This window comes from Triturus cristatus, chromosome 4_2 (assembly GCF_964204655.1).
Source record: "Triturus cristatus chromosome 4_2, aTriCri1.1, whole genome shotgun sequence".
Classification (NCBI taxonomy): Eukaryota; Metazoa; Chordata; class Amphibia; order Caudata; family Salamandridae; genus Triturus; species Triturus cristatus.
This window is the reverse complement of record NC_140586.1, coordinates 620,333,342-620,348,613: the sequence shown is the minus strand read 5'-3', so window position 1 is coordinate 620,348,613 and position 15,272 is coordinate 620,333,342. Positions and strand designations below refer to the sequence as shown.

Genomic DNA, 15,272 nt, shown 5'->3' with positions numbered 1-15,272 from the left:
AGCTCTACATGCCAAGAACAGATGCATACTGGTAAGTAGCATTTTCCTGTAAGTGTTTTGAACAGTTTACAAATCATTTTCTCAACTACAAAAGAAACCTGAATGTTCCTACCTCTGTATTTTGAAAAGTAACATTGTATGAAGAATTTAACTTACCTGATCCTGAGTAAATCTTGGTTCTAGAAATAAAACTGCAATATAACAGCTTTTTATAAAACTGGATTCAGTCTTTGAGTGTGACAGCATTTCTTGTCTGAGTGTGTACAACAAATGCTTAACACTACCCTTTGATAAGCCTGATTGCACTATAATCACTTTGGTATAGTATATACAGAGCCAGCTTCCTACAGTACCAAACTACTCCTCTCAATAAATATACACTCATTTACCATGTACTCAGATGGCACCTCTGAGGTGCCCCTTGTAAACATACCATCTCTTGTGTGGTGTCCGACTGGCTGTAGGCAGCCAGCCACCACCAGACATGTTTCAGGACCCCTGGGTAGAGGTATCCTGCTCTCTGGGAGCAGAAACGATGCACATCCTGGGCAGAGGTGTCACACCTCCTCCCCCAGGATGGGCCAGTGCTCGAAGGGAGAAGCTTGAAAGGCCTGCTACCTTTGTAATGCGTCCCGCAGCCTCTGCTGCTAGCAGCAGATGACAACCCCATCCCCTACATTGGTTGGAAAATCGGCTGGAAAACTTAGAATAATAGGTGGTGTGCCCACCTATGCCAACTCCAAGGTGGGGGAGGCGAGGTAAATCGCATCATTCCATCTCGCCATCTTTAAGATGGGGAGACCCCTCCAATCAGGGCTAGGTTTATGCCACCTCCCACAGCAGGGTGGCATATTAGAGGGTGTAGTCACCCCAGGTAAGGTGCCCATTGGCCCTACCTGCTACTCTCCTAAAATTGCCCTAAATGTAGTTACTATGCAGCACCCCAGACCTAGATACTAGATCTGCGATGACCTAAGAAGAAAGAAGATATCCCACCAGAGAAGACTGAAAACAACTGCCTTGGCCTCATCCCTACCTGCATGTGTCCAGCTTCTGTGAGCCTGCAACCTGTCTTGCAGTCAGCGACCTTTGAAACCCGGGGGCCTGTTGCCTTTGAGAAAGACTCCAATCTCCCGTGGACAGTGTACCAATCCAAAAGAAACCAACTCCAAGGTCTCTGGATCCAGGCAGATTTGTGTCTCCTGCCCGCTCTGCACCCGAAGCCCACAGCCTGACTGAGTGGCTCACCTGTGCTGTGAAGTCTCAGGCAATACTGGGTCCAGTGTGAATCCAGACGTTCCCCCTGACCGGCTCCGGTAAGAAGACTCCGATGTCGAAAGGTGCCCCTGTTCCTTGATGAGGTAAACCGATAGTGCCCCTACGACCACCTACATCGCCACTTGCCTCTTCTGTCATTGCTCTCCCTCCTGTAGGCCCCAGTGCCACTCCTGCAGCCTGTTTAAGTATCTCCATTGAAAATCATTGGGGACCCAACGCTGATTTTGCACCCTGCACCTGTGGCGGTGGAGAATGTTTGGTGCCGCTTTGTGCCCGAACCCCCCCTCCCATACCCCCAAACCCACCCACCCCCCCCCCTTGCCCCTTCTGTGCTTGTGCTAACCCCCAAAGCTTGGCCCCTGCTAGCGAACTGCTTATCTGTAAGTAGTGTGGCTCCATGCACCTCCAGTCTCCATTGAAAAACATTGGTCCAGAATCCGATTTTGACTTCTGCACCCAGCTACCCCTGTGCCACTGGTGGTGCAGTGTTGGTACTTACCCTTTTCTGACCTTTGGTACCGAAGACTGGAATTGTAAGTGCATTACTTACCTATTAACAGCGATATTGGTTTCCCCATAGGATAACATAGAACTGTTCTGAAATGTTTTGAATGGCTGTGGCAGTTAAGGACGACCACGATGGAAAATTAAATAAAAAATGTATTTTTCCTTGTGGTCGTCTCTCGAAAGGCACAACACTAAATGGCAGGGGAATGCAGAGCATGTGGATCTACAGCACCACATGTGACGAACAGATTCTTACAGAGTAAGTAATATAGTAAGTGTAGCAATCCTTTACGTTACGCTGGACGGCCCCTTTAAGTTCAATTTTATCAAGCAACAAGAAAGATAGGAATTCCGCACACAAGTTGTAAATCCACTCAAAGTCCTTTTGGCTAATGGATTTTGAATATTGGATTTTATCAGCTTGATGTATTCATCTTTTTCAATAAAGAATAATTTTCAAAAGAGAACAAGAACACAAATGACTTGAAAATATCTTCAGATCATCGCTAACAACTTTTGTTTAATTGACTTTGTGGATTTACAACTTTTGTGTGTGGAATTCCTATCTTGTTGCTTTAGCTTTGGGTATCCCAAATAGGAAATGGAGAGGGGCGCACTTCCTAGTTTTCCTGCACCAACATTATTTTCCCTAACTTTTGCTGACAGGTGCGGTTTCTGAGCTCTTGCTTCAGCCCTCAATTTGCTTATTCTCATCAGTTTTATTAAGGGTAAATTATTTTGTAACCTTGACTTTTATCTGTTACCTTCATGTTTAGACGCTCTAGAAGTAGATCACGAAGGCGGTCACATTCAAAGTCCAGAAGCCGGCGGAGATCTAAAAGTCCAAGGAGAAGACGGTCTCATTCAAGAGAGAGAGTTAGGAGATCTAGGAGTCCATCTAAATCTAGGTAAAAGCACTAGCATTTTATATATTTTATTTGGAATGCATCATTAGGATTATATGCATGTTAGAACTGTCTTGATGACTGATTATTTGGAGATGCTTATATTATTCAGAAGATCTGAATGTTTACTAAATGGCGATTAGTGGGAGTAGGTAAAGAATGGAAAATAACTTAATCTAGACAACTAATGGTTATTGAAATATCTTGCAGTCTTTTAACACTAGAGTAATGCAAGTTAAAATGCAATGATGAAACTGATGCGTTATTGTGCTTTGGTGGTTTTTGTTTGTGGGGCATTTTCTTGGGGTCCTGTGGTAATCGTAAGCAACTTGGCAATGTCATGCGTGGGCTGTTTAATATACCACTGTTAACCCATGACCACATTACAGTAGCACTCAGATTGGATAGCCAGTGCACTCCCTTAAGGTGCTCAGGGAGTTGAGTACGAACAGTTAAACCTTACTCCATGTTTGAATGGATTTAAATCTCATACTCAATATAACAAAGTAAATAGTGACTGGGGTGGGTACACCCCCTATCCTGCCTCTCTCCTGTGGGAGGGGGACAGGAGCCTAGTCCTGATTGGGCAGGGCTTTCCCATCTTCAAGACGGCGAGAGCCTGGAGATGTGCTTCACCTCGCCTCCCCCACCTGAGGGATGGGGTTGGCAGGCTGGCACATCCCCTGCCCTTATTTGGGGTTTCCAGCCAAGCTTCCCGCCAGAGTGGAGGGTTGCAGTGCCCTGGGGAAGCTCACAGAGGCGGCATGCCTTTGAAGCTTCCCCCTGCCCATCCTGGGGGAGGAGATTTAGCACCTCGCCCAGGATGTGCATTGTTGCAGACCCAGGAGAGCAGGGGCTCTCCTACCCAGGGGTCCAGCAACATGTCTGCTGTGTGGCAGCCTAGGCAGCGTCAGAACAGACGTGGATTGTAGGTTTAGGTTTCAGGGGGCCTCTCTAAGATGCCCTCTGTGGTGCTTTGTACATTAAATCACACACTGGCATCAGTGTGGATTTAATGTGCTGAGCAGTTTGATTCCAAACTTCTCAGTCTTCAGTGCTGCCATTATGGTGCTGTGGAGTTCGTGTTTGATAAGCTCCCAGCACCATATACTCTTAGCTGGCAGCACTGCACTTACAGGACCCAGGACTGGACCTGGGTACTGTAGGGGCACAGGGCTCCTGCCTCTGTGCCCACACCACTGGCATAGGGCACCCAGCTAGAGGGGTGGCTGATGTATGCCAGGGCAGTGTAGGTTGTGGGCATGGCACACAGGGATGTGTGCCATGTCGACTCTCTGTTTTGCCTTGTATCCAGACACTCAGCCTGCAAGAGCAGTGTGTGTGTGTTAGGGTACAGGGCCTCTAAGGGTGGCACAATGAGTGCTGCAGCCCTTAGAGGCCTTCCCTGGTCACAAGGCCCTGGGTACCTAGGGTACCATTTATCAGGGGCTGACATGTGTCCAGGGTTTGCCAATTTGGGTGTTGGCTGTTAGGCAGTTTTTAGGGAAGGAACACAGGCCCTGGGTACCTGATTGGCAGGAGCCCAGGGCACAACAAGGGAAAGTGCATCAGCTATTAGGCAAGAAAAGTGGGGGGGGTTACTGCAACAGAAGCCCACTTTCTTACACAAGCCCCCCCGCCCAAAGGCCAGGAGACTTCTGCCAATGCCGGGAGAGTCTACCTAGTCTTTCAGGCGAGGAAGAGTTGGGGAAGTGGTTTGAAAGTTGCAGGGCCTACTCTGCCTTATATCCTTCTGTCCAGGCTAGTCCCTTTGGGGAGCTGGCCTGTCTTATCCGTTTCAGGACCTAACTCCCAAGGCTCCTCTCCTTGTCTTTTAGTGTCCTTGTCCCACCTTTTTATTTTGGGTTTAGAGGTTCTAACTTAGCCAGGGCTAGGCCCAGCTTACCCACAGAGGTTACCCACAGCTTGAGCAACCCCACCATGACCAATAAGGTCAGGGGGCCTGACTTGCTATTTGGCAGGGGGTTAGGCCACCATGCCAAGGATAGGGCTGCCATGAAGGCTAACACCCAGCAGAGGCTACTGACAGCTGTCAGTGTCCAGAACCACACCTTTAGCTCCTGACTGGTAAGTGAGGAAGCTATCTTATAGGTCTCCTTGGGTCCTGGCTGTTGGTCTGTTGGAGGATGTGGGGTCACTACTCTTTGTAGGGAACACCCCTTCTCCACCCTTTGTTCTGCCATCTGAGGAGCCACTAACTCAGGCTGGACAGTTGCCGGACTAGTCAGGTCTTGTTGTTGGTTAGGGGGGCTGTACCAGTGCCATGGTTGGAGTTTTCCCTCACTGGGATAGAATCTCCCTGGCTCTCTGGAACTGTGGCTAACAGTTGCCCACCTTTCCTACCCTGTTGCTTCTCACTCTTTTGAGACTCAGCTGCACTGACTGCAGGTTGTGCCCCCACAGGTTCTTTGGGCGAGGCCTGGCATTGGGCCAGCACCTCTCTTTGGCTCAGTTCCACATCTAAGTGGTCATTTCCCAAGAGACAATCAAGGGGGAGGTTTTTACTGACTATCACTTTTCTCCATCTAAGGGACCCAGCTGTGTCTAGGGGCACTATAGCCACAGGCCTAACAGTGACTCCCCCTGAGACAGTCCTTACCCTTCTTGTTTCCCCTGGGACATACTGGTGTGGGAATACCAACCTGTCATGTACCACAGTGTGACTGGCACAGGTATCTCTCAGGGCAGTGGCTGGGATTCCATTCACCAGTAGGTGGTGGAAGTGTCTACTCCCCTCTGGGATCTCCAGCTTCCTTCTTGGGCCCATTCCCCAGTTGAAAGATTGGAGGACTTCCTCATCTGAGGACCCTCCCTCCCAAGCTACACTGGCAACCCCTGGGGCTACACTAGTCACCCCCTGGAGCTGTACTAGGGATCTTGTTTTTAGGACAGCTAGAGTCCTGGGTGTGGTGTCCAGACTTCTGACAGTTGAAACACCATATTCTGTTGGGATCCCAACTCTTACCTTGGTACCCTGGTTTAGTTTGTGAGGTGTCTTTGAGCCCACCCTCCTGGTCAGGTTTTTGGGGGGCTACCTGGGACTCCTTACTTTTACCCACAAGGGGTTCACTCTCTTTCTTCTGGGGAGGCTTTGGGACCCCTTTGTTTTGGTCACTCCCAGTGGACGTCCTAGTCACCCTAGTCTTGACCCAGTGGTCTGTCTTTTTTCCCAATTCTTGGGGAGAAATTAGACCTAGGTCTACCAAATGCTGATGCAACTTTTCATTTGTGCAGTTACTTAATGTTCGAGGCATGTGGGCTGCTGAATTCATATCTGTGCATAGATCGCCGCCTAGTGTTGGGTCCGGATGTTTGCACGTTGTTGTCCTGGAAGAGTCTTCGAAGTATCCTGGGATAGGTGCGCATGGGCATCCTCTCCATCCTCAGATTGTTTTTTTCCGCCATTGGGTTCGGATGTGCTTATCTTGACTCAAGTTAGGAAAAACTTTTTCTAGGCCAAAAGGCCTTTAGTTCGCGTCGGTACTGTTCCCGATCGGTATCGATATTATCTTGTTAGTTTACTAACTTCCAGAACCAACTTTTTCGGATCTTACCCGACCATCGACCCGTCATCGACGATGGAATCGAGGACACCATTCAAGCGGTGTCCTGTATGTAATGCGAAATATCCCCACATCGATGTCCATCCGGTGTGCAACAAATGACTTTCACCGGATCACGACGAATCTACATGTATGGCCTGTGCCCCATTTCGATCCAAGAAGACTCTCCGGAATCGACGAGCAGCGAGACTCGAGGCGCAGCAAGCGGCACCGGCCCCGGCCGACATCTTCAGCGCCGAGACCGAAGATGTCGAAGAAGTGGAGAACCTACCCTCCAGTCCCGCTTCCGAACCTGACTCCGGATCGGAAGACGTCGAGGAAAGACTCTTTCGCAGAGATGAAGACGACACCGAGGTAGGAGACTACAATGAGGCCTTAGGGGCCGAAGAGAGTAGCTCCGGTGACGAGCAAGGCCTACCCATACAGACGGAGGATATCCCAGTGCGACAGTCTATGGCTCCGGTCGAGGGATCGCCTTCGGGCCTTACCCAAGACCTATCCCGCAGTTCTTCGGCCCCGCCCTCTGGCCCGGCCTCGGACATTCAGCGGCAGCCATTAAAGCCCAAGCCGGCTGGTTTCCCTTCTTCGAAACCGAAAGCTGTATTGGTTCAATTGAAACCGAAACCGAAAGTGGCGCTGGTCGGATCGAGGCCCACCACACCTTCGACGCCAGCAAAACCCGTCGGCACCGAGCGCAACAAACGAAACTTCGGTGCCGAGCTTGAAGCGGCCGACGTCGGAGTCGACGTACGGAAAAAGACCTTCGGTGCCACCAAACCTACTCGGCTCCCGGCACCGACGCAATCGGCTCCGACCCCAAAGGTCAAACTGCCTGCTGCGTCTCCCACCGCTTCGACGGCACCACCAAAGCCACACTCATCGAAGGCGTCGACGCCCATTACCGCCCCTCGACTCGATGACTCACCGGCGCCGAAGAAGTCCACGCCCGCCTCTACGGAACTGGTCGGCGCAAGGGAATCGATGGCGCTCCAGGTGCGACCCGTTGCTGCGCAACGCACCAAAACCAAAACGGTCCTCCAGGACACGTCGGCCTCAGAGCCGATAAAAGCTCCAACAGCCTCTTCGGCACCGGCCAACATTACTTTTGGCCTGCCACCATCCACGGCCCCGAAACTGTTCCAAATCAGGATACGGGCACCCACACCACGATCACGCCTGCCGAACGCTCTGTGGAGACGTCTCCATCACATCTCATCGACGCCGACACTGGCAGGATGATTATCCACAAACGGAGAATAACTTCTGAGCCAGCTTTGGACTCCTTCCGGATCCCACTTAAGAGAAAGCTGCCAGCGGCTTCGGAACCAGTTCTTTACGAACCTTTCCATTCACCCTACCAGGATCCGCAGTCCTTCTCTCCCACACACTCCGACACGGATGCGTTGGAGGACTACATAGGTGACCAAGTCCCCTACCCCGGAGAGATGGACCCTGAAGGCCAACAGGACCCTGATCAAGCTTGGGATGACCCTGTAGACCCAGGTGCACCTATGGATGCACAGGACCCGCAACTCTATGGAGCAAAAACATCTCCCACAGAGGACACTGCAGCGTTCAACGCTCTAATTGAACGGGCTGCGGCCAATCATGGGGTGCAACTTCACTCTGACACCGTCGAGGACGACTTTCTCATGGATACTTTTGCATCCTCAGAAAGGAACATAAAGACTCTGCCCATGTTAAAGGGGGTCCTCAAACCAGCAAAGGACATCTTCAAGGAACCCACCAGGGCAAGAGTGATAAACCCCAGGATCGACAAGAAATACAGATCAGCGCCTGGGGACCCTACTTACATGAGAGGCCAGTTACCTCTGGATTCCATTGTCGTTGCGAATGCTCGCAAGAGGGCACACTCGCAAACAACAGGTGATGCTCCTCCCCCGGACAAAGAGTCCAAGGTGCTAGAGACCTCTGGCAAACGGGTTGCCGCCCAGGCAGCTAACATATGGCGCATTGCCAATACTCAAGCGCTCCTCGCTCGCTACGATCGAGCGCACTACGAAACATTAGAGCAACTACTCCAACATCTCCCTGACCAATTCAAAGAAGGTGCAGAGATCCTCATCAGGGAGGGACAACTGCTCACAAATGCATCCATTAAGTGTGCACTGGATGCCGCGGATACAGCTGCCAGAGCCATAAACACTAGCGTCCTGTTGCGGCGACACGCCTGGTTGCGAATCTCCGGATTCAAACCGGAGGTACAAAATAACATCCTCAACCAACCTGTCAACCCCGACTACTTATTCGGGCCGGAGGTTGACACCACCCTAGAGAAAATAAAAAAGGACACAGACACTGCAAAGTCCATGGGGGCCCTACAGACGCAGTCCTTTCGGAGCGGCTCCTTTCGTCGCCCCGGAAATAGAGGAGCAGGTAGAGGACAGGGGTCACAGCAAACATACAACAAGGGCAAAACACCTACGATAAAAACACCCGGGGTGGATATCGTGGCTCCAGCACAAAGGGCAGAGGACGCGGCTACGGCAACACCAGGTCCTCCCCCAAGAACAAGCAGTGACGCCCTCTCCCTTCCTCCCGACCACATAACACCTGTCGGGGGAAGGCTACAAAGGTTCCTGTCCACGTGGAACTCCATCACCACGGACAGGTGGGTCAAAGATATTGTCAAATACGGTTACTGCCTAGAACTAACCTCAACTCCACCCACAATACCTCCAAAAAACCGTCCTATGTCCTCAGAGCACTTAACGCTCTTACAGCAGGAGGTGCAAAGTATGCTACTAAAAGGCGCAATAGAGGTCCTACCCGTCCACGAGCAAGGTACGGGGGTGTACTCCCTGTACTTTTTAATACCAAAAAAAGGACGGGTCACTCAGACCTATATTAGACCTGAGAACCCCAAACCAGTACATTCTTTCCGAGCATTTTCACATGCTCACTTTACAGCAAGTCCTCCCGCTGCTGAAGCAGGGAGACTTCCTGGCCACACTGGACCTCAAAGATGCGTATTTCCACATACCCATTCACCCCTCACACAAGAAATACCTCAGGTTCACTGTTCAGGGGCAGCACTATCAATTCAAAGTCCTCCCCTTCGGCGTAACAACAGCACCCAGGGTGTTCACAAAGTGCCTAGCTACTGTAGCGGCACATCTACGGAGGCAGCACATACACGTCTACCCTTACCTGGACGACTGGCTCGTTCAAGCGAAGTCAGCCCAGCAATGTGCCAGCCACATGTCCCGCACCATTCACCTCCTTCACAGTCTGGGTTTCTCACTAAATTACCCAAAATCCCATCTACAGCCCGCACACGTACAACAGTACCTAGGTGCGACTATAGACACTCTGGCGGCCACAGCTCAGCCAAATTTAATGAGAATCAACAGCATGCAAATACTGATTTCCAAGTTCAAACCACAACACTCCCTTCCCGCGCGAGTGTTCATGCAGCTGATAGGCATGATGGCCTCCTGCATTTTCATAGTCCCACACGCAAGACTACATATGCGCCCGCTTCAGGAGTGCTTAGCACGTCAGTGGAATCAGGCTCAAGGACAGTTGAAAGACCTAGTGTTGGTGAGCGGTCGGGCATACAACTCTCTGCATTGGTGGAATCCACAAAACCTTTGCAAGGGCCGACCGTTCCAAGAGCCTGTCCCACAGATAATACTGACGGCGGACGCGTCTCTCCAGGGATGGGGAGCTCATGTACTCCATTACACAGTGCAGGGACTATGGACAACACAACAAAAGAAGATGCACATCAACCTTCTAGAACTGATGGCAATCTTCCTGGCTATGAAAGCATTCAAAGTACACTTGTGCAACAAAGTCGTGTTGATCCGGACGGACAACATGACTGCCATGTACTACATACAGAAGCAGGGAGGAACACACTCTCCACAGTTGTCTCATCTGGCTCAGAGCATGTGGAAGTGGGCCATTCAGAGGAACATGTTCCTCATGGCAGAACACCTCCCCGGCAAGGACAACCAGATGGCGGATCTGCTCAGCAGACACAGCCACCAGATGCACGAGTGGGAGTTACACCCATCAGTACTCCAACCGTACTTCCAGCAGTGGGGTCATCCAGAGATAGACCTATTCGCCACAAGCGAAAACGCAAAATGCCAAAGCTTTGCCGCCAGGTTCCCACATCCGCAGCCGCAGGGCAATGCGATATGGATGAACTGGTCCGGCAGATTTGCGTACGCTTTTCCCCCAGCACCACTGATACCGCTGGTGGCACGCAAACTCAGACAACACTCACTGACACTCGTCCTGGTTGCTCCAACGTGGGCACGCCAGCCGTGGTACACCACCTTTCTCGAACCTTCCGTGGTGCCGCATCAAAGGCTGCGGGTCAAACCCGAGCATTTGACGCAGAACCATGGAGAGATTCAGCACCCAGATCCGCAACAGCTGAACCTGGCAATCTGGCTCCTGAAGTCCTAGAGTTTGGCTACCTAAACCTGCCACCTGACTGTATGGACATCATTAAGGAGGCCAGGAGAACCACTACCAGAGCTTGCTATGCAGCCAAATGGAAAAGGTTCGTCATTTACTGCAATTATAATGACATTAACCCGCTAGACGCATCCATCCAAAACATTATGTTCGAGGCATATGAGCTGCAGATTGTACACTTAGCATAGGTCGCCATCTGGTGTTGGGCCCGGATGTTTGCAGTTTGTTTTTCTTCTTGGACAGTCTTTGGAAGTCACGAGTTTGGTGACTCCTCCTTCGGTCCGTACTGCGCATGGGCTTCGGCTCCATCCTCAGATTGTTTTTTTCCGCCATCGGGCTCGGATGTGATACTTCGTGCTCCGGCTTCGAACTTCTACGGTTCCAGCCTCGACGGAAAATCCTCGCTTCTTCGAGTTCCTTCATCATCTTCATCTCTCGAAGCGGCACTTTTCTCCATCCCGTACATCGACACCGGCCTTCGGGCCCTCCGCGACTCCGGTCCCGGCCGATGGAAAGGACTCCGTTCAAAAAGTGCCCAAAATGTGGGTCTAAATTTCCCCACACCGACCTCCATCAGGTGTGTAACCTTTGCCTCTCTCCGGAACACGAGGCTAGAGACTGCCCCGCCTGCAAGTCTTTTCGATCGAAGAAGACCATCCGAGATCGAAGAGCTCGACGCACCATGGCGCACTCATCCTCGGCAGCTCCACCGGACATCTTCGGAGACGACGCCGAAGCTTCGGGGCAAACACACACCGAGCAGGAGGAAGACGTCGTCAGCGCTTCCGAGGCCGACGACTCCGACGTGGAGGACGTTACACCAGCGCAGCGGGCCGTGAGTACTATGCCCCATCCCACCCCCGCGCCGAAAACCAAAGAGACTCAGGTTACTCCCTCGCCTGCCGGCCTGGGCAAAACCAAAACTTCGATCACCCCACCTTCGGGCCCGGTGTCGAAGCACCCAAAGTCTCATGGCAGCTCGGGATCGAGCCATCCGACACCCGGTGCCGAAAAACAGCATCCGGCACCGAAGACTGCAAAATCCAGCTCGACTCCGAAACCACCGGTGCCGAAGCCTGGACACTCGGTGCCGACCAAACACAAACACAAATCTGTCGGCACCGACGCTCCGGCGCCGAAACATCATTCGACGCCGAAACACCCGGAGACCTCAAAAAAGCATGGCGCACACAGACCATCGAAACCCCCGGTTCCGAAATCACCGGTGCCGACAGACGACTCGACACCGTTGGCTCTGTTTACACCAGACCCTTTACAAAAGACTTTGTCCAAAGATCCAAAGACTGGGCTTTTGACTTTAACTACCAAGAAAAGACGCCTTGATGCTCCGGCTCCTCCTCCTCCACCCAAAAGGAAGGACTCTGCTACTTCTCCCCTCAGAGTGCCCTCCCCACCACCGCCTCCCCTACCCACTCCACCTCCTCCACCGCCTCCACCTCACAGGTCTCCGCCACCTTTACCTCACTACGATCCGGCCCCATCCCCAGATCCGGATGATGGGGATCCGGACAATTACCCGGCGGACGCCCCAATGGATCCCACTCCACCAGGGACCCCAGATCCATGGGAGGATTACAATAACCCTGATATACCCAATGTACCTCAGGACGACCTATACCCATCAAGGCCGTCTCCTCCAGAGGACTCCTTAGGGTTTCATCATTTAGTGCAGAGAGCAGCACACTACCATGGGGTGGACATGCACAGTGAACCAGTAGAAGAAGACTTCCTACTGGATACATTTGATATACAAGACAAATCTACTTCCATTTTACCCATGCTTAAGGGTGTCACCAAGCACGCTACAGAGGTGTTCAAAGACCCTGTCAGAGCCAGAGTACTGAACCCTAGAATAGAGAAGAAGTACAAGGCGGCACCCACAGACCCTGCTTACATCAAGGGCCCTGCTCCCCTAGATTCCCTAGTTGTCTCCACAGCTAGAAAGCGGGCTAACTCCCAATCCTCAGGAGATGCCCCACCGCCAGACAAAGAATCTAAACTTCTGGACGCGTCTGGTAAACGCACCGCCTCCCAAGCTGCAAACATGTGGCGCATTGCAAACACACAAGCACTGCTTGCGCGATATGATAGAGCACACTATGACGAACTAGAGGCTCTTATGCAGCACCTTCCAGAAAAATACAAGCACAAGGCTCATGACCTCATACAGGAGGGTAAACTAATCACAAACACCTCCATTAAGTGTGCCCTCGATGCAGCCGACACTGCTTCTAGGGCCATAAATACCAGTGTCCTGCTTCGTCGCCACGCCTGGCTCAGGATCTCAGGGTTCAAACCTGAAGTCCAGGCATCCATACTCAATCACCCCTTTGACCAGGAAACACTCTTTGGGCCAAAGGTAGACGAAGCGCTCGAAAAGATGAAGAAAGACACAGACACAGCAAAGTCTATGGGGGCACTCCAAACACAAGCCTCCAAACGTTCCTTTCGACGCTCGTCCTTTCGTGGCACAGGTAGAGGCTCCTCCACCGATAACGCCTCTACCTCCTACAAGTCCCCTCCTCAAAATACCTTTTCAAAGGGCAATCAGAGAGGTGGTTACAGGGGTAACAACAATAAGGGCAGGGGCAAAACCAACAACACCCGTTCTGCCACCCCCCCCGCACAATGACTCCCCTCCGCTCCCCCCAGACCATTCCACTCCGGTCGGGGGCAGACTACAAAACTTTATCCACGTATGGGAGTCCATAACATCGGACAAATGGGTGACCCAAATCATTCGGTCAGGGTACTGTCTAGAGCTAACATCTACCCCACCCAATATCCCACCAAGGCACCGTCCAATGTCTCAAGAACATTCCACACTGCTCAAACAAGAGGTACTTTCACTCCTGCAAAAACATGCTATAGAGCAGGTCCCCGTCAACCAACGAAATCTAGGGGTCTACTCTCTATATTTCTTAATACCAAAGAGAGACGAGACCCTCAGACCCATTCTGGACCTCCGGCCTCTAAATGCCTACATACATTCAGACCATTTTCACATGGTCACTCTACAACAAGTCCTCCCACTCCTCTGCCAGGGAGACTTTCTCACAACCTTGGATCTGAAAGACGCATACTTTCACATTCCAATACACCCCTCTCACAGGAAATACCTCAGGTTCGTGGTGGACGGGCAACATTACCAATTCACGGTTCTCCCCTTCGGGGTCACCACCGCACCACGGGTGTTTACCAAATGCCTAGCAGTAGTAGCAGCACACCTCAGACGTCAACATATTCACGTCTTCCCTTACCTAGACGACTGGCTGATAAAAGCCGCGTCCTACGACCAATGTGTGCAGCATACAAACAGCACCATCCAACTGCTCCACCAGCTAGGCTTCACGGTGAACTACCAAAAGTCCCACCTCATACCATCTCACACAAAGCAATACCTCGGGGCCACTATAGACACCTCCAAGGGTATTGCCTATCCAAACTCAGCCAGAATCACAAGCATTCAAGCCTTACGCAAAACATTCCTTCCTCAGCACTCTCTTCCAGCAAGAGTGTTTATGAAGCTCATAGGAATGATGGCGTCTTGCATTTTCATAGTGCCCCATGCAAGACTCCACATGCGTCCACTTCAAGAGTGCCTAGCACAACAGTGGAACCAGGCCCAGGGTCAGCTGACGGATCTGGTGTTGGTGGACGGCCGCACACATCACTCTCTGCAGTGGTGGAACACCACAAACCTTTCCAAAGGGCGGCCGTTCCTGGACCCGGTTCCTCAAGTGACTCTAACAGCGGACGCATCGCTCTCCGGCTGGGGAGCGCACCTTCTACACCTCACCATGCAAGGTCTATGGACGCCACAGCAAAAATCGCTCCACATCAACCATCTGGAGCTCTTGGCGATCTTTCTAGCCCTAAAATCTTTCCAAAAACAGATTTCGGGCAAAGCAGTCCTCATCCGCACAGACAATATGACTGCAATGTATTATATCCAAAAACAGGGGGGGACACACTCTCCCCAGCTCTCCCGCTTAGCCCAGAGCATATGGAGATGGGCAATTCCTCAAAACATCTTTCTCCTGGCACAGCACGTTCCAGGCGTACAAAACACCATGGCAGATCTGCTCAGCAGACAAACGCAACAAATACACGAATGGGAACTGCATCCACAAGTTCTTCACCCATTCTTCCAACAGTGGGGGCATCCTCAGATAGACCTCTTCGCCACCCACGAAAACAAAAAATGCCCAAGCTTCGCCGCCAGATACCCACACCCATTGTCCAAGGGCAATGCGATATGGATGAACTGGTCAGGCAGATTTGCATACGCCTTTCCACCTCTCCCACTAATTCCATTAGTGGTCAGGAAGCTACAACAGCACTCCCTCACACTCATTCTGGTAGCTCCGACGTGGGCCAGGCAGCCGTGGTACACCACGCTACTACAACTGTCAGTGGTACCACATCAAAAACTGCATCTATCCCCATGCCTCCTAACCCAGAACCATGGAGAAATCAGGCACCCGGACCCAGCTCAGCTCAACCTGGCGATCTGGCTCCT

At 51.7% G+C, this 15,272-nt stretch overlaps 1 protein-coding gene across 3 annotated transcripts in view; it reads left to right on the top strand.

Annotated features, from left to right (window-relative positions):
* Window positions 1–15,272, top strand: part of SRSF11 (serine and arginine rich splicing factor 11) — a 214,799-nt gene that overhangs the window by 145,812 nt on the left and 53,715 nt on the right. For all 3 annotated transcript variants that reach the window (XM_085602290.1, XM_085602289.1, XM_085602288.1), the window contains exon 8: window positions 2,562–2,693. In XM_085602290.1, the coding sequence (XP_085458416.1) occupies window positions 2,562–2,693 (132 nt within the window). The remainder of the gene's footprint in view (window positions 1–2,561; window positions 2,694–15,272) is intronic.